The following is an 18,415-nucleotide window of genomic DNA, read 5'->3' on the forward strand; positions in this document are numbered from 1 at the left end:
GCAAGTACACATGTTCAAGATGCTGGAATCAGAGAATTTAAACTTTTTTCCTAAAACCATACCTAAAAATGATTAATCACATATCAACGTATTTAACAATTAATTTATAAGATAATTAATTGTTTCAGCTCTAATTGAGATTGTCTGAAGATAGAAGGATCTATTAGAATCGAGAGCATTAACGAGAATAAAACCTGTAAAGTTGCACATAAAAATGACAGAACACTGATGAACCCTGTTTGCTGTCAACACATCTGAGAGGCTAAAGACTGTGTGATCAAATCCAAGATCAGTCACTTTATTTACCAAAGTAGATAAAAGACATTACAACAGACACGGCACATGTAAAGGAAACTGCAGAGGCCGGAACATTTTATACAATAAGTTTATGTACACTTTTACACTTCATTAACAAAACAGCCTCTACAAGAAGGGGGGTAGTGCACCGAACATAATGCTTCATTGAGTGGCTCTGCTCCTTTTTATTTGGTTTCTTATTGCTGTCCTTCAGTCTCTGCTGCTTGATCCAGTGTGTGTTGAAGAGTGATACCGTGGATGTGCTGCTGTAGAAAAATACTACGGAAATAAACCTGCAAAACTTCAGAGTGGCAGGAGGAGGAGGAGGAGGAGGAAGAGGGCTGCAACAAAAAACTACAATCCAAATAGAAAATAAAACAATTCAAACTTCAAAAAGATCAACACCGAGAAAGTTGCTCCCTCTTCAGCTGAACTCTGCCCGCCGTCGACTGGCATATAAAAACATTTCAGTCCATTTTTGTCTTCTTCTTCTTCTTTGAACGTACATTTCTGTAGGATTGAAAACATTATATATTTATATTTATATATATATTTATATATATATATACACCCTTAGTCAGATTTTGGTTTTACGGTCATCGCCAAGGAACAAACGCCCTCCTGTGCTGCTGCGAGTTTCAGCAACCTCAAAGACAGCCGGGCCGGCCAAACCTCTGTCGTCATGGCAACGTGTCGCGCACGTACGAGTGTGTCTGTGTGTGTGTGTGTGTGTGTGTGTGCGTGTATGTGCTGTATTCTTGGCAAATTGCAGGCACAGTTGTCATTTGTTGTCAGTTGATGCATGACGTGATTCACACACAAACACACACACAACAATCAACAAAACAAAGGCACTCTGGGAAGGTTTAGGGCGGCGCGCGTGTGTGTGTGTGCGTCTGTGTGTGTATGCACACACACACTAGGGGTGAGCTGGTCGCTGTGGCATTCTTAAAACAAAATGACTCTGCTAACACCTTTAAACAACATCAAAAAGCGAAATAACAGCGACTTGCTTCAACCTCAGTGTCGCTTTGTGTGTTGGCGTATGTTTGTGTGTTGCCGTGTGTTTGTGTGTGTGTGAGTGTGTGTGAGTGCGCTCCAGAAGCCTCCAGGCACATGATGAAGAGCAGGGAAGAAGAGGAAGGAGCACAACACCATCGTCAGCTGCTCCGCCTCTCGTTGTCATGGCGCTGTGGCGCTTCAGTCCAACAGGGCAGAAACCTCCGACTGAGTCTGTCTGCTTAGCAGTTCAGTCTCCATGGTTACCACCACATTATCATCATCATCATCATCAATAGTGTCAATTATGGTGGAGGGGGGCGGAGCGTTCGGTGTAGTGGGCGGGGAGGAGAACAAACATTCAGGTAAACATTCAGGTGAGATGATCCCAGGCGGGCAGAGAGTTCCTCCAAGGCGTCGTCTCTTCTGCCCGTCAGCTCCCAGGGTCAAAGCGGCGAGGAGGAGGAGGGAGGCGTCTTTGACTGGTTGCTTTTCAGCGCGATGATTCGAGGCCGGGTTGGGGTTTTTTCTCCAGTGGTTATTTCACGCAGAGCAGGCCGCCAACGTTGGCCACAAACTCCTCCAGGCTTTTGAGGAAGGCGACCTTCTGCTTGCGGTCCATGGTGGGCGGCGTGCTGCTCGCCGTCAGCTTGTTGAAGGCGTCGGCCAGCCGCTGGTAGATGACGGCGTCTCTCTGGGAGGACAGAAGAGTCTCCACCAGCTCCGAGTACTCCGCCTGACCCAGGAGAGAAACACAGCGTCAAACAAAGGGTCGGTCAGCTATCAGCATTTTTTTGATTATCAGTATCAATTGTTTTTGTGTTTTCACTGATTCATAATAAAGTAAATAAAGTTAAAGACGAGCAACAGCCAATCAACATTGAAGGACAAATGTTGAAAATGTTTATTTTAATAAATATGAATAAACTTTTAAAGATATTTCAACACAGTTTTCGGTTAGAGCATAGTATTCCAAATTTTAACTACAAACTTCATCAGTCTAGTTTTTTTTATATTGAATCTATTGTTACCCCAACATCAGTCAACCCTTAAGTTAAATAGAAATGGCTGATGAGAACACTGACGAGTATTTTTTTCTGCTGTAAAACATCCTGTTCACTGCTTCTTTTATGGAAATTACAGCCTCAATATTTGGGATTTTATAAAGTTGTGATAGTGATACGTGGAAGAATACTCTCTGTTTCTCCAACATAATGTAAAACATTGGAAACAAGACAAACTTTCAAGACTGTGACACTTTCAGCTTTTGTTTTATTTACAAGAACTACAAGCCTACAACAGTTTCTTCATATATAAGGTTATATCAGCCAAAGTACTAAAATGACTGTAGTTGAAGTTATTATTATTAACTTGTTTGATGCATTAAATGTCAGAAAATATTAAAAAAACACCCGTCAATATTTCCTACAACTCCCAAGTTATGCCATCAAACTGCTTTTGTTTCAAAAAGAGCAGTTTGACAACCCAAAAATATTTAGTTTATTAACTGTTCTTGTAAAAATCACTTGAACAATGACAACAGGAACAATTAAAGTTCCTATTAGGAATCATTTCAGGTCTAAAGTTTATATTAGTTTTTATATGGAATTACATAACGCTATACATTTTAGCCAAAATATCATTACCAGTTAGAAATAATAATAATGATAATAATTTTTTTTTAAGTCTTTGTAGTTTTTTAAATTTTAGTCTTTGTATTTACTTTAAGTGAATATTATTATTTGATTGATTTGTTCATTTTCCCTTTAAATATTACTGCTAATACGTATCAGCAAACTAAGTAAACTGTATTCAGTTACCTTTAGTTTATTAGTATTGATATATCACTTAAAATTTTCACTACAAAAGATAAAAAATCTTCATTAGTATAATTAAAAGCCATGAAGAGAAAACACCTTAACTATGAACTCAGTTCTTAAGGACAAACATGATCTGGTTCAAAAAAGGACAATTATTTGCAGTTATTTGGCTTTAAAAAAAGAACAAAAAAAACAACATGTGTTTATGCAGACGGACCACTAGGGGGCGTCTAGTGTTGTTTACCAAAAACTTCCTGTTGTGTTTGGAGCAGCTCAGACCTCAGTCAGAGGTTTGACTGTATGAACAGATATCGCTTTAAAATATTGAAGCAGCATCTGTCAGTAAGACTTTTGTTATGTTATGTTTAGTTCATTAACATTTGTGGATTTAAAAAATTGTTTCTAAGTGAGAATTTACTACAAACTGCACGATTTATGTTGCATGAAGTGTTTCTACATTTGATCAAAAGAATAACGTATAAATGAGACAGCTGCTTGCACTTCATGTCACTTTTTATAAAGTCCTGCACCTCTATGGAAACATCACAACCACAAAGAAGTAGAGAACTCTGAAATGTCTTCTGTGTAGTATGGCACAGTTAGAATTTGAAAATAATAATAATAATATAAAAACAATATGTAAAATAAAGTGATTTTGATGAAATATCTGGATTTAAAGCTTAGATTTGGTCACGGTTCCTTACTTTAAGGACTGTTGGAAAGTTAAGAGTCTGATCATTAACTCTATTTTTTTCCTATACATTTGTTGGCGATGATACCAGCATATGCTGGTGAGTGTTATGTACTCACCTGGTGCAGGCACACGAGTGTGTAAAGGGCTTCTCCTGCTGCCACTGTCATCTCTGTGTTGTGTTTTTGCAGGACCAGCATGTCAAACACCAACTGAAGACACAAATGACAGCATGAAAAAAGAAAAATTATTAAAACACTGCAGTAGTTTTGCCACATCTAACTTTTCAGCAGTTGTTTCCATGTAAGCTTTCTGAAAACACCTTCTTAAAGGAGAAGGTTGACATTGTGGCAAATAAACTGGCTACCTGTTGCAGAGTTCGATGAGACACGACTCTAACGTCTGTATGTTAAACACAAAGCTGCAGCTGGACACAGTTTGTTTCCAACTCAGGAACTAACATGTCATACATCTCATTTTTCTCAGCTTAATTTGCATAAAATACAAAGAAGTGGCACTTTGCAGTTTTAAGAAGAGTTATGTGAGAATAAATATATTTAACAAAATGTCTAACTATTCCTCTAAGATATTAGCAGATCATTATTTCTGCTATTTGATGAAATCTCCTGCTTATCTGCTGGCGTTTCCATTTATTGATTTCTCACAAGCATCTTGAATCAGCTGCTCAGTACTATTTTTGCATCGTGTTCTGTTTGTGTGTGTCGTACCTTGAGGAAGTGCCGGGTGGCGATGAACAGCGGTGAATCCTTCTGGTTTTTAGCGCACTGTTCAGCCAGAGGAGACAAAGCCTCCAAACACAGCTGACTGATTTCTGAACTCATCCTGAAAACAAGGTGTTAAGGAGCAGAAACTACACGACGGGTACATCTTTCTTCTTGTCAACAGGCAAACTACAGATGAAGATGGAAAAGTGGTGACTCGACATACTGTAGATATTCTACGATCTACATTTTTAAAATCGTTCCATAGTTGTCTCCTGTCTGCTCCGTGTAAACATGGCCTGCAGTTCAGCCTAGTTCGGGTCCCTGTTGTGTCAGGGTGTGTCAAATCTTCTTGTTTTTACTGCAAACTGTTTATTTTTAGTGACTTTTTAAATGAGACATGTAAAATAAAGTGATTTCGATGTAACGTTGCAAATTGGTTGTATTTTCCGACCTAACGGCACATCATAAATAATAACTTTAAGGATTTTCAGAAAGTTAAAAATGCAACAATTATGTCAGTTTTTTGTTAGTTTTTTTCTCCTTGCTCTGATATTTTTTTTGAGATAACTTGCCTTTCAACCTTCTTGGTGTGGTTTGGGGTTCAGAGGGTTTTAAAGCTGCACAACAGTACAGATCGGACACCTTCAACACTTCTCAGTCATTGATGATTAATAAATTAAAAATAAATCAACAGCAGTGAAACAATCTCTGCTGCAGCCTCATTTTGAGTTTTGAGACATTAATAGAAATCAGTTCTATCGACACCAAAACATTTTTAGCTAAATGTAAGATTTTGACAAAGCAAGATGCAATGAAATATCGTTTCCTGAATAAACTTATGATTTAAATCTGGAAATGACTACTCAGAGTGCAAAACATTTGATGCCAACTTTTAGTGTTCTCACTACTGAGGCTAAATAAACAGACAATTTAAAGATGAAGCAGCTAAGAAGTGAAATCTGCTCTCAAAAATCAAGGATACGAAGTCATTCCCAGTTCCAGGGAGAACATGAGGCTCTTGAAAAGGTCTTCAGGCAGCTGTGGGATCTTTTCTGGAAAGATCTCGCAGATGAAGGTGATGAGCTTGTAGTACTGATTACACAGAGACGGGAACTGGAAAATGACACGATCAGCATGAGGTTAAATACACGTCGCTGGCACGGATGTAGATTAACAAACCTTACACGTGGACAGAATACTACAAACATCCATCCTGTGTTGCTTTACCTTGAGCAGGTCCTGAGACATGAGTGGAAGAACAATATTGACACCATAGAGGACAACATCTGCTGCTGATACTGTCCGATTGGATGCCGGCGTTCCCTGGTCCTGGTTCCGAAACACCTCGTCTAGAAGAAACAGCAGTTCGATCAAGATCAGTTTCAAGTATCTCCGTAGATTTTAAAAACAGAAACCTTGAGGACGGCTCACCGGTGTCGCTGAAGTCGATGAACTCTTTGGAGAGCAGGTTTGTGAGCAGCTCCATGATGAGCAGCAGGTCCTGGTACTGATCCTCCTCCGCCGTGGCGTCGTTTCGCTTCCTGCTCTGGTTGTTTTTGGAGTAAACCTGCAGCAGCGTTAAACACGCCTCGTACAGCTTCATGGACTTCGTCTGAACCAGGAGAACAGCAGTTAAAATTTTTTGTGACTTTAGATTGATAAGTCTGTGCTTAAACAACGTAAAAATATCAAACATCTACAGTTTGTTATATAGAATGAGACAAAATCAACATCATGACTGACAACATCGAGGCAGGAAAGGGAAAGATCCTGAGCCTACAGTCACTGGATCCTACATTACCCATAACACATTGTGGTATAAACTTTTCATTAGACCCTTGCTGCCTGATTATTGTAATTCAAAATTCGTGTCCACAGGCTACTTAACGAACACAATTAATCTTATTTTAGCACACTACAGACTGCCATAGAAGAGGTACAACTGTTTCTAGAGTCATGATAATAATCACGACTGAACAGATCCTGATGAAGGAAAGTGGAAAAAGTTCACATTCAATCTGTCTTTTTTTGTGTTATTATTTGTCATTTTTACACACTATTTTACAGCCATTCCAGAGAGGATGTATCTGGTTTTGACCTATAAAGTTGACATCCTGTAAAATTTGTCTCCCCCCATCAAATTATTTTTTCTTATAAATAATGAACCACTTTAGGAAAATTGTGGCTTTATCTCTAACTGATGTGCTGAGTCCTTAAATCAAAACAAAGTAAAACCAACCAGATGTAAGGTCAGAGGTGCAAGTTAAGCATCCAAATCAATGTAGTTTTTCATAAACGTTAATCTTAAGCCCATTTATGTGACACTAATATGACCTTAGAGGCTGAAATAATTCGTAATGGAGGATCATCTGTGATCTCAACCCCATGCTAAATGGCTACTTCTGTAATTTATAAAAGTAAAAATTCCCCCACAAATGACCACAGTGCAATTTCTGCCAAACACAGACGTCCTGTGATGATATTAGTTGCATGCAAATTGGCATCTTGATGGTCTGGGATTGTTGTTGTTGTTTTTTTTAACATGTCTGAATGTACAGATGTAGTAAGTTTATAGTATTTAGTCTTCACTATGAACATTTACCTCTCCCAGGTAGCAGATCTGCTTGTGAGCCACTTCCACAAAAACCTCGATGATGAGGTTGATTGTCTCTGGTGTGTTGCTGTAAACCTGGGCGACAAAAACAAGTCATTGATCAGATTCCGTTTTCATTTCATTTCAGGACTATTTTATCACAAACATATGTCATTCATTTGAGCTGTACAGCAACTGTTTTTGGCTTGTTTGTCAGGTCAATGCCATTCATTAAGTCAACATACAGGCTTCTCCCTCCAGGTCACGCTTACCTCCATGAGGCCGATGCAGCTGGACAAGAAGTCCATGAGGAAGGAGAAGAGTGAGGCCACGTTGTCGATCTGCGTTGCCTCTGCGATGCCACACAGCGCCTCCAATGTAGCGACGATTTCCTGTTTGACAGCTTCTTCTTGGCTGATCTGAGCAAAGTTCTCCTGGTTGATGAGGTTCAGGAAACGCTGCTGTAGAGGATGAAGCACCTGGACCAAGAAAAACTGAGTTAGAGCCACACAAACCCAGGCAGCAAAGTCAGGCTATTTTAAACCTGCTATATGTGCTGTACGGTCACATGTGGCAATTAGTTTCATTGACGCTTTCATGAGTCCTCTTTGAAACAGATCTGTACCCCATTAGATGCTATAGGGGAGCCCCATTTATAAAGTGCATTTATAGCAACAGGAGCTAAACCAAAGTGCTGTAAAACTATAAATAGCAACCCATAGGACAGAAACACAATAACTGCAAGACAAGTAAGAATAAAGACACAATAAAACAGAGAAAAAGAAAAGACAAGCCCCCGGAAAAACAAGCATGATATTAAAGTGATACCTAATGTAAAAAAATAAAAAATAAAACAAATCAGCAGCAGCCTATGGGCAGACCTGCAGTGAAAGAGCAGGTTTCTTATTTTTCACTTCTGTCATGTTTTTTCTCACTGTGGGTTCAAGTAAAGAGAACTCAGAAATGTCTTCTGTGCTGTGTGACACAATTCTAATGCCATAAATCATAAATTAGAGAAAAACAAAAAATGAATTTCTTTGATTATTTCATTTCTAAAAATTAAAAAAAATAAAATGAACTCAACATGTGCAATATTTTTCAAAGCGCCAACAAGTGTTAGCAATGCTAAAAAAATGGGGGCTCTACATACTTTAAATATTTAACTATGCACATGTTTAAAATAGCTTCCATACTTTTCTCTTATGTGCTCTGTGTAAACACAGCCTGCAGTTCAGCCCAGAAGTCCCCGAATTTTTGTGACATGACTGTTGGTAGCAGCTGAGTCACTAATGGCTTCTCAGTTACGCCAAAGAGCGCAGAATTTTTTGTTTTTTACTGAATCTGGTTGCAGCAAATGTTTTTGTGGGGGGGTGAACTTTTAAACTGGACTTAAAGAATAAAAAAGATATCAAAATTTAAAGCGTTGATCTGGCTAAGTTTCTAGACCACCTCCAAGTTCAAAATCCAACAAATGCATCTGTTTTTTCAAAGCTTCTAGCTCTGATGAATGGTGTCATTTTGGCGATTTTGTAAAGACAACAAGCCTTTCAAACCCGCCGGCGGGTTTTGGGGGTTCAGAAGGTTAACTGGGCTATTAAGGGTAATATATCAGATGAAATGTGAGTTACAAGAGTAAACGGGATCAAAGTGATTTCTTGGCGCACGGCGGTGAAGAGCAGATGAAACAAAGGAGTGTTTGATCAGTTGTCTCGCTCTTCTTCCTTCTCACACGGAGGCGTCCAAGTTCAGACAGAACAGCTGTACGGACCGACAGCTGCCGTCTCACTCGTACACCCTCCGTAATTACTCTGGAGTCACTGTGGCTTTGCACCCCCGTTTACTACTGTCAGCCTATTAAGACTCAGACCTCCAGGATCAGGATGAGGATCAGGTTATACACCCGGGAGAAAGACTCAGTGGGAGACATTTATCGACTGCATCCATCACTGCTAATCCTGTATCTGACTGGAGTCTGTGGAGCTTTGTTTCTCAGGATCTGGACTAACTGGTTTTTGAGTATTTTTTTTTTTTTAAAGCAGCTCACTGCTGCTGGATGTTCCGCCTCAAACAGTTTGGGTTTAGTTTTCACAGCTTTGGTCGTCATCTCCACCTGTTATAACAACATTGTACTTGTAACAGCCAAGACGTGGGGAAACAGCGACTTTGCTACAGAAAGGTGTAAGACAAGAAGCAGTGAAATGATGAGACGGATGGTAAACAAACTGAAACCACATTAACAGCTTTTCTGTACAATAATTACAACACATTTTTACATTTTATGCTTGATTAATTTTCTACGTACGTTTACATTTTTAGGACATATTTTCTACTCCTGTTTATTTTTCTCCTGCTTAGATTTCTAAGACTATGAATGAGAGAAACCACAATCGTGCAGGGATCAATAGAGTAGGTCTGATTCTGATATATTTGGAAGAACAACTGCAAGTGACTGCACCTGAAATGTTGTTAATAATCTCAGGGAAACTGTGCTCACAACTACTTGTACTATGAGTGCTGTAGTTTGAATTTGAATCTGTAAACTGTGAAGTATATTTTATCTTCCAAATAAGTCTGATAAACCTGGAGATTCATTTACAACCTGCTGGATTTCATTTTAGCAAACTGACAGCCTTCCCAGGTCCTTTTTTTTTCTTTGTACCAACATAGCAGCCCATTCAAAAGTACAGAAATATGCCCCAAGTTGCTAAAGAATAATCATTTAAACACAACTACAAAAAACAGCCTGAATATTGTACATTCTTTTTGTATTAATTTTTCTTCGTTTGTTTAGAAAAGACCTCACATTTGACAACATTTTTCAGCTTTTTGTCTCACCGACAATGTGAAAACTTGAATACATCATGTTCAAAAAACAATACAAGCTCAGAAAAGCATCACATTCTCACATCTGAACTGTCAGAGACAGAGAGCATTTGGCATTTTTTCATTTCAGCTCTTGTTCATTTTGGTAAACCTCTATGTTCACGTTACCTCGGCCCAGTACTGCTGTTTGGCGTCTGAGTCCATGTGTGCGAAGCCTCCCAGGACCAGAGCCTTCATCAGAGATCTCTGCACGGAGCTGGACAGCAGGTGAAGAGGAGGACTGCGGCTGGCAAACTGCTTCGCCAGGTTCCACCAGCTCTCACACTGGACCACGATGTTCGCCCTGATCGGACACAGTGTCTGTTAGAGTCTGTCCTTCGGTGGGATCTCATAAGACCAGCATCGAGACCCCTGCAAAAATATCTGTACTTATGGATGTTTTACATAGAAAAGTAACCGTTATCCCATCTCAGATCATCAGAGGACTTCTGCTCAACCATCTCTGATTTACCAGAAACTTTTCTATTGTTAACTATGTTTAAAATGGGATTTCTTAAAGTTTAGCTTGATATATCAAATACTTAAAGATAAAAGCCTGATTTTTAAAAAAATTATTGTTTCAATGTGTGCTTAAAGATGGGACTTTTGTTTTTCATGGTTTCATTTTTTTCCCACATTTGAGCTCACTTATAATCAGAAACAATTTGATGTACTTGTCCAATATTGCATGTTCTGAATCAATGACATGCTGAGAAATAACAGTGAAAATTTCAGGAGTTTATCTTTCACAGGTCCTGAGATATTCAAACATAATCCCAAATTTTCAAGTGTGAAAAAAACCTGGTGAAAGTGGGTCAACATGAATTTTCACAAATGTCTTTACAAACAGCCAAATTTTATACGGTAAAAATTTTCAGACAATTCTGAGATGGTCATTCTAAAAAACCGATGATTACAGTTGGAATGATCCAAATCAGGATAAGGCATCAAAATCTTTAAAACAACAACAACAACAAAAACCCAAACAAAAAACCTCCCCCCAAAAACTGCATACAAATCCTAAAAAACACCTTCATTGTGCTGTTGTGAAAACTTGGTGGGTTTATTGTTTTTGTGGCAGCACTCAGCAACAAATCTATCATTTACTGGAGTACATTTACAGTGTATGAAATTGTTTAGCTTATTTGAGTATCAAACAAAAGTACTACCAGTTTAGAATTGTGGGAAAAGCACAATCAAGCATTTTTGAAGATTGTTCCATACGATGCAATAAAAGTAATGAAATCTCAGTCTCTGAATAAATGTGAAGCATACATAATGTCAGACAATGTTTTTTTGTTTTTTTAAAAAAGTGTATTGCAGGTTACACATTTTTTAACCCAAATACATTCAGCTTAGATTTATAGAAGACTATGGAAACCAGAAAGGATTCATATTGGAGGAGCTGGAACAAAAGCACCACTTTTCTCACCTCTCCCTCTTCTCTACCAGCGTCACCAGCAGCTCCACGGTGTCGTTGGCCAATTCAGCCTCTGAGCTCCACACAGACAAGTTGTTGATCACCTTCTCCAGAAGATATCCCACAATCCACTGGGCTCCCTCTGTGTCGGCACCGAACGCTGTGCTCAGGGGGATACTGATCTGAGGAGGGGAAGAGAAGAACATGAAACCGATGGAAAGGAAATACCTGAGACAAGGAAACTGCAATGTGAAATATGCTCAGTGATTAAAGATTTGTAAGTATGATGGAGGGCTGCAAGGTGGCTCGGTGGTTAGCACTGTTGCCTCGCAACAAGAAGGTCGCCGGTGAGGACACCCGGGATCTTTCTGTGTGGAGTTTGTATGTTCTCCCTGTGCAGCGTGGGTTCTCTCTGGGTTCTCCGGCTTCCTCCCACACAGTCCAAAAACATGTTGAGGTTAATTGGTGATTCTAAATTGCCCTCCCGTGACCCTATTGAGGATTAAGCGGTGTATAGATAATGGATGGATGGAAGTATGATGGAGCTGAAAGCCTCAAACCTGCTCATAGAGCTTTTCGTCCACCAGCAGATAAGTCTTGGCCCATCGTCTGAGGAACCAGACGATGTCCTTCCCCATCTGTGGACTCAGCAGCTCCGTTAGACTCGCTCTGGTTGCTCTGGACTCGACCTCCGACGTCCTTAACACCGCCGACAGCAGCCTGAAATAGAAGAGACGAGAGGAGGTGGATTTACAGTTGATGCACAGGAGAGATGTGGAAAAAGAAGAACGAGATGACTGAGAGAAACTGAAAGGTTAGATAAAAACAGAGAACGTAGATTAATGCAAATTGAGAAATTCAGTCAAAGAGAGAGATCAGATGAAACAGCCCATGGTCCAGATATGACAAGAAGCTTTTTATTTAGATTTGCCTCAAACTTGTCTATCATAAATATTACTATAAATATTCAAAATGGAATTCATGAATTCTCAGCTTGGTATGTAGAAACACTTTGCAAGATAAGAAAAAAAAAAAAGAAAAGAAAAAAAAGCTGCCTGGTGACTCACTTTCTGCATGTTTTTCACGCTCTGAATATTCAGACTACGTTTGAATGACAACAACTCAAGAATTAATACAGATAAAGCCTGGACTTGGTGGTGGTTGTGGTTCAACAATCAATCTAAATTTTTAGCATCCGTTTACAACTCTAGGAGGCTAGCTAGCTTCAGCAAAGTGCATCAAACGTACAAATTTGGTTGAAAAAGCAAAGTGTAAATTCAGAGGGTTGTTTTACAAAGCAACTCATGTGTTAGTAGGCATGTTGAGCCTGAAATCAGGGTTTCAGTGTCACAAATGTCCCTATTACTCTGCTACATCACCATGATAACTAATGCTGCCGAGCAATCCTGCTTCAAAGTTGGTTCAAAGTTTTCGTTTTAAATCAGCTGGAAGAAGCGTCTCCCTTTCACCAGTTCATTTCCTGGCGATTCTCTGGACAGATTCTCAGCTGAGGAAATATCTTATATCTGCTAACAATGGAGCCCTACGTGTCACTTGGTGATGCAGAAAATGCATGAATATGTTTTTCTGCTTGGTCTTGATTTGCTACTAAGTCTGTTTTAAACTGCCAGTATTACATTCATTCTACTTTGATTTGACCAAAAACTGAAGTGATCTCCTTTATTACACAATTCCTGAGTATCGCCTTAAAATGGACAAAGTTGAAAGTTTTAGAGCTCCAATGTGCAGCTTAGAAATAAGTGGCGGCATGGACAGTTGCTGAGCAGCAAAATGAACATACAATTTACATGCTTTACAGTTTTCAACCAGCATTCAACCAGCATTGTGTGCAGTAGTGATGCATTATACTGCAATAATATTCATCAGTGCTCTCCATTATAACAAATTGAACATGCAGAAAGTCCAATAAAAAAACACCTGGTTAACAAAAAACTTGTGACAGCGACCGTCTCTGACTGGGATTTAAGATTTTGTTGAACCAGATAACACAAAGAAAGCCTGGATGAATACATTTGAGGACAACTGTATGTATGCAGGTGTATTTAATATGGTATTATTGTATTTATTGCTACCAGGGAAAATACAGCGCACACCTACAAGAAAACGATCAAATCTTAGTTGACAGTCATCGTGTGTGGGTGAAAGTGAGCTTCACAATGTCAAGTCTGCCAACACACACACACACACAGCATAGTAAAGGACAAAGAGACAGAGGGCTTAAAGCAGCTTATGCGTCCGTCCCCCTCCGCCGAGGACAGCGCACAGTTTCACATTGTTTGCAGAAAACAAAACCATGCTGACATTTACGGGGCCGGGGTCGGCCGCCCGCTATTAGGAAACCCGATGCCATCAGCCGCTCGTCTCCGCAATCCTCTGTCGTGGCTGTCAACCCTCTGACACACACACACACACACACACACACACTTCTACATAATGAACAATCTAGAAAACACTGGAGCACAATGACCTTCAACAGACAATATCACCGGCTGCTGTGGCTGCCTATTGTCGTCGCTGTGATTATTCACTCACACAAACACGACTGCCTTCACACAGACGAGCATCCAGAGCTGCTGCCAAACAGCCACGAACAGCCCACGGCTGCACAGCTAACTGCTGTCAAAAAATAAATCCTATCAGGTAACGGCAACTAGAGACACACTTTGCATGCTTCGGTCTATTTAATTATCTGCTGGTGTATTTTAAGCGATGTAATTTTGTACTAATGTTCAACAATCGCACAAGGATTGTGTGACTTACAATCGATCACAGTGCAAAGCAGACATTTCTGCTCTTATATAAGTTTTAAAAGTGAGAAATGTCAGCCTCCTCGTCATTTTTATTGATCAACAACTCTTTCAGCAGCCCTGCGGATACATTACAGTCATCCTGAGCTGTGGCGCAGCAGAAAATCATTTATATATACTTGAGCATACAGGCATGACAAACAATAAAGATTATTTTTATCATTAGAACAATTATTCTGTCTACAAAAGGAGAGAAACTGTTTCTAAACTGAACATTTAAGCAATATTTGAGTCAAACAATTTAACATAAAATTAATTCAAATCTAATTTTAAAAACTGTTTCTTAATTACTGAGTAAAAAAATAACCAAATGTGAATATTTTCTGTCTCTTTTCCACATTATGTCAGTGCAAATTTTATATCTTTTGATTCTGGACTGTTGGTCAAACAAAATAAGCATTTTACAGACGTCAGTTTGGAGAATTGTGCGGAGTGTTTCCCACTGTTTTTTGACATCTTATACACTCAGTAGGTCACCAAATCATACAAACGGATTAACATGCTGAAGAAATATTTAAATAATCACTATTTCCTGCCTGGAAATGTTTGACATCTTCATGAGAGAAAGGCCAAATTCGTTTTTGTTAGACTGTCTTATGAGGGAATAAGGTTCAGGAGAGTGAAGGAGTCGTCTCTGTGTCTCATCTTTAAACAGTTTATATGTGTGTAATAGTCGTGACAGTTTTATGATGCTGTGTTTTATCATATGTGTTCATGAGTGTATATGTTTGAGCTTCACAGTTTATTATCTTGAGTCTAATGCATTTCAAGCTGCACTATTTAAACCAAGTGTTACTTTGTTTTACTGGCTGCACATTAAGAAGGTGTTCCTGTGTGAATGCAAAGGGACTAACCCACCTTTAGATTTATGAGACAATAACAGTGACAACACTTGAAAGTCCACCTAACTCCGGACAGCGAGGGAATCTATTCTGGGAGATTTTTTATGGAGGCTGCTGGCTGGTTAAGTGAGACCAAGTGTCACAACAAAGGACTGCCGGACACAGAGCAGTGCCATCTATTCCATTACGACAATCTATATGGCTGCTGCTCGATGGGTTCCTGACTTATTGGTATTATGAAGTGTCGAAAAGACGTTTCAGATCTGTGCAGCATTATCTTTTGAACAGATGGTTGCCTAAACAGTCCTTCCAGTACATAAATTCAAAGCGGAGACCTTCACAGTTCAGCGACAGTCTTGTATTGTTGACGGAGAAGCAGCTACTGTATGCAGAAAGTAAGGCTCAGACTCTTTCACCTTCCAAACACATACTTCCTTAATTAGTTTAGAGGCTCAAGCAGTCTACCGTCCAATTCTTATCGTTCAATGCCAGAAAGACTCAGGCCTGACTACTCATAAGCAGTGTAGTCTCAGTCAATTCAAATACCTCAAACCCTACAGGGAATAAACAATTCATTAAAGAGCTGGTGTCCAGAGAAGAAGCAACCAGTGCTTTTTTTGGAAAATAAAAACTAAAAACTAGTTTCTCCATTTATAACATTTGTTAAAAAGTTGGTTAACAGCAAGCAAAGTCCATCCATCCATCATCTATACACCACTCAATCCTCACTAGGGTCGTGGGGGGCTGGAGTCTATCCCAGCTGACTCAGGGTGAAGGCAGGGGACACCCTGGACAGGTCACCAGTCTATCACAGGGCCACACTTAGAGACAGACAACCAAGCACACTCACATTCACACCTACGGACAATTTAGAATCAGCAATTAACCTCAACATGTTTTTGGACCATGTGGGAGGAAGCCGGAGAACCCGGAGAAGCCGGAGAACCCCGAGAAAACCCTCGCTGCCTTGCTGCGAGGCGACGCACCTTGCAGCCCAGCAAGCAAAGTGCAAGAATAAAATCTTAACAAATGTGGGGTTTTTAAATATTCTAAAATTATTGTGTAGAATTGTTTCTATTTTACAGAATCAGTTTAGAACAAAGGGTTTATTTTAAATAAAATAAATAATAAAATGATTTTAATACAACATCACTATGTTAAGCTCAGATTTGGATAATTTTCCTAACAAACTGCCATCATAGATAAGTAATTTAATTTAGTGGGATTTAATTTAAATTCCAACAAGGCTTTCAGTTATTAGGTATTGATTTTTCTAAAGATAACATGCCTTTCAAACCTGCCACTGGGTTGTGGGTTTCGGTTGGCTTAACAGATCCAATGAAGTTGAGCTTTAGGATTCATTCTTTGGAAAAAGCAGTTAATGTGACAATTTTCCAACAGATTTAGGCGCTCATAAAAAATGAAAACTAATACATCTACAACTCCCTAGCGACCAAGTGACTAGATCTACCAAGAATAACATGACTGAAAGCTCTAAATCAGCTGATGAATGTACCTTCTGATTATATTGTTCTATCAACAGCTAGAGCCAAAGTGTTCAGACTCTCAGAAGACAAAACATTTCACAGCCCATCTTACAGATTTAGTGAATCACTGGACTCCAAAGTGTACATCCATCTGTCAAGGTTGTGTAAGCTGTAACCAAAAAAACATGATATGAGCCTCTGAGACAACAGAAACGATACCTGATGACAGAATCTGTGCGGTTGCAGCCCGGTATGGACGAGGCCTTTTCCCCCGGCGAGCCGAGGATCTGCAGCGTCGTGTTGATGTCCACTTCTGTCGAATGTTTTATAGAGAACTCCATCACCTCTGAGGGGATCAGCGGGGTTTCACCCTGAGGATCGTCTGCTAGTAGATACCCTGCAGAGTGCATACATAGATACAGATGGCATGTTGCAGTGTGTTCACTTTTTACAACTTTAGACACAAAAATATAGAGTAGATAGGTTCTACAGCAGAGCTAAAGTTAGTTAACAGGAAAATAATCTGCAATGATCAGAGTAAAGTATCGTTTATAAAGAAAAATGCCCATAATTTTCAGTTTCTACCTTCTTATTTTTTTCTACTCATGATATGTGATAGTAAATTGAATATTTTTTTAGGTTCTAGACGAATGTGAATGACTATCATCACTATGTGTTTTTTATTTTATATATTACAATGAAAGGGTTAATCTAAAATAAAGGAAGAAAGATGAATCAATAATGAAAACAGTGACTTGTTGCAGCTCTAAAATCCAGCTTTCTATCAGAATCAAATACGAAAACACTGTTGCCTTCACAAGAACAGGTGCAGCTCAACAACTAACCAACTTTTCTCAGTGGTAGGGTGCTATTTCTTTTAACACTTGGATGTACCAGTTGTAGTGTTTTATTGAACTCCACCATAGAAGCCAAACATTTCAACAAATAAATAAAACAAAATTCAGCCTCCTTTTGGAAGAGTGGTCTACCCAGCCTAAATGGTAAGTTTATGGTGAGAAATCCACTATAACACTTTGCGCAGCTTAAATGACGCAGACGGAGACAATATTTCATTTTCTCAAACCCACAGACTTGGGTGGAGTTTTGTTCACAACTAGTGTCAGTAAAGTGGAATATTCTGCACTGGAAAAGTCATTTGTGAGCACCATAAAAGAGCCATATTCTATTGTATTAGAACATCATTGGGCCTCTCGTAAACTTTGCCTTCGTCGTTAAAGCCTGCGAAGCCTTTGTGGAAACTGAAACTTTAGAATCTTTGTAGGGAAACTGGTCACGCTGAGGTAATGCAGCATTTTTCATTAAATCTAAGAGTTCAACCAGGAGACGCTCAGTTGTTTTTCATCTTTTTAAAAAGTAAAAGACACTTTTTTCCTGCCGTGCTGCTCACCTGAGACCAGTATGAGCCAGTGGATGTCCTCATAGAGGTCGTCCAGGACTTTGCGGTCCACTGATCCGAGGTCAGACGAGGCCATGAGGTGCTGCTGGGTCCTCTGGAGTTGGCCGTGAAGTCGCGTCACTCGATCCTCCAGCAGACTGCAGCAGGAATCAAAAGGAGAGACGTCAACATGGGAAACACAAACACAGTTTGTCTCAAAATTACAAATCAAATCCGCAAATCTAAAATGTTGCCAGAGTTTAAACACACTGAAATGAAACTGATTAGTTGGAGTTACTGTTTATAGCTTTGCAGCATGCATCGGTTACAGTTCAACCATTTGTTTTCATTGGTTAAATAATTCTGTAACTACAATCCACATACAACAAGCACAAACCGGTGCCTCGTTCCCACATACACAACTCAACGGAAATCCATTCACAACTTCAGCATTC

The 18,415-nt window shown here is 39.4% G+C and overlaps 1 protein-coding gene across 1 annotated transcript in view; it reads right to left on the bottom strand.

Moving 5' to 3' along the window:
- Nucleotides 1–267: 267 nt before the first annotated feature.
- Nucleotides 268–18,415, bottom strand: part of xpo4 (exportin 4) — a 79,550-nt gene continuing 61,402 nt past the window's right edge. The window contains exons 12-24 of the mRNA XM_008305763.1: nt 17,973–18,118; nt 16,784–16,961; nt 11,968–12,127; nt 11,420–11,589; nt 10,117–10,291; nt 7,398–7,604; nt 7,135–7,221; nt 5,964–6,144; nt 5,760–5,881; nt 5,515–5,645; nt 4,536–4,650; nt 3,927–4,019; nt 268–2,032 (exon numbers count right to left, since the gene is read on the bottom strand). Coding sequence (XP_008303985.1) covers nt 1,835–2,032; nt 3,927–4,019; nt 4,536–4,650; nt 5,515–5,645; nt 5,760–5,881; nt 5,964–6,144; nt 7,135–7,221; nt 7,398–7,604; nt 10,117–10,291; nt 11,420–11,589; nt 11,968–12,127; nt 16,784–16,961; nt 17,973–18,118 — 1,963 coding nt within the window. The 3' untranslated portion in view covers nt 268–1,834. The remainder of the gene's footprint in view (nt 2,033–3,926; nt 4,020–4,535; nt 4,651–5,514; nt 5,646–5,759; nt 5,882–5,963; nt 6,145–7,134; nt 7,222–7,397; nt 7,605–10,116; nt 10,292–11,419; nt 11,590–11,967; nt 12,128–16,783; nt 16,962–17,972; nt 18,119–18,415) is intronic.

The sequence above is a fragment of the Stegastes partitus genome, unplaced genomic scaffold (assembly GCF_000690725.1).
Source record: "Stegastes partitus isolate 25-593 unplaced genomic scaffold, Stegastes_partitus-1.0.2 Scaffold2608, whole genome shotgun sequence".
NCBI lineage: Eukaryota > Metazoa > Chordata > Actinopteri > Pomacentridae > Stegastes > Stegastes partitus.